We start from the raw sequence: 1015 nt of genomic DNA on the forward strand, positions 1-1015 counted from the left end.
ACAAAATTAATTATTTTGGAAATCATGTATTTCACATTATAACAACCGCTATATATATATATAGCAATAAAAAATGAGAGCATATTAAACACATTCCAATAAAACGCAATTAATACGCTATGTTAATTACAAATGGCAGTTCTATAAAACGCAGTTGCATATTAGACCAAAATTGCACGCTGATTTTCAATAAAAAATGCAAAACGTACATCACAAACAGCAAACAACGGAAACTTGACGACAAAACAAAACTGTCCCAAATCCAACAGTCTGCATTACAGTATGACTTCAGTCCTTATAATCACATTTACTAATAAAGCCGAACAGTGATAGGTAGAGCAATTTAAAATGCATTAATTTTTGTTATAGTTGTATTTAAATAATTTTGCGATATTTTTAAATATTATTATTAAAGTATTATTTTATTAAAAATATTTAAATGATATGCTAAACATTTCGCTTAAGTTACTAATTTATGAATAAATAAGTAAAAGAATTTAGTTCTGTTTGTTAGTTATAAACACATAACAATTATTTGTGTTCATATTTTACATATTTCCTTGTCATACTGGTAATTTATTTAATTATTTGTGGACTTCAATGGCTTTCGTAAATATTACACAATTATCGAAAATTTTCATCACTTTAAAGTTATTGTTCCGGACGGAACAACACCGACCTAGTCGGTGTGACCTGGCCAAGGGCTGGTGCCCAGAAGTCGCGGGTAGGCCAAGAACAATACCCGCGCATCGCCGGCCAGATCGCTATCTGGGCGTCTGGCGGCTCTGAGTCGGGGTCAGAGAGACCCCCTGCTGCGCCTCGATCTATCGTCGTTCGCGAGACAATGGCGAGTGCGCCATAGCGGCGACGGCAGTCAGATCAAAGGGCGTGGAAATGGCCATCATGACGTGACTATTAAGGGATTAGCGCAGGATCAAGAGATCCGAACCAGGACAACATAATTGAAGACTGACAAGGCCTTAGATCGGCGCCGGAGATAGCGAGCACTCCCGCC

The 1015-nt window shown here is 37.2% G+C and overlaps 1 protein-coding gene across 1 annotated transcript; it reads left to right on the plus strand.

Moving 5' to 3' along the window:
• The first annotated feature begins 119 nt into the window (after positions 1–119).
• On the plus strand, positions 120–862 carry Tsp_15656 (conserved hypothetical protein). The gene is made up of 2 exons (XM_003367067.1): positions 120–280; positions 652–862. Exons 1-2 carry the CDS (start codon positions 120–122, stop codon positions 860–862), a joined length of 372 nt encoding a protein of 123 aa, XP_003367115.1.
• The last annotated feature ends 153 nt before the right edge of the window (positions 863–1015 follow it).

This window comes from Trichinella spiralis (assembly GCF_000181795.1).
Source record: "Trichinella spiralis strain ISS 195 chromosome Unknown Scfld4895, whole genome shotgun sequence".
NCBI lineage: Eukaryota > Metazoa > Nematoda > Enoplea > Trichinellida > Trichinellidae > Trichinella > Trichinella spiralis.

Coding starts and splice junctions, on each gene's coding strand:
- Tsp_15656 (XM_003367067.1), top strand. CDS start 120: ATGTTAATTACAAATGGCAGTTCTATAAAACGCAGTTGCATATTAGAC. Junction 281..651: donor ATCCAACAGTCTGCATTACA/GTATGACTTCAG, acceptor ATCACTTTAAAG/TTATTGTTCCGGACGGAACA.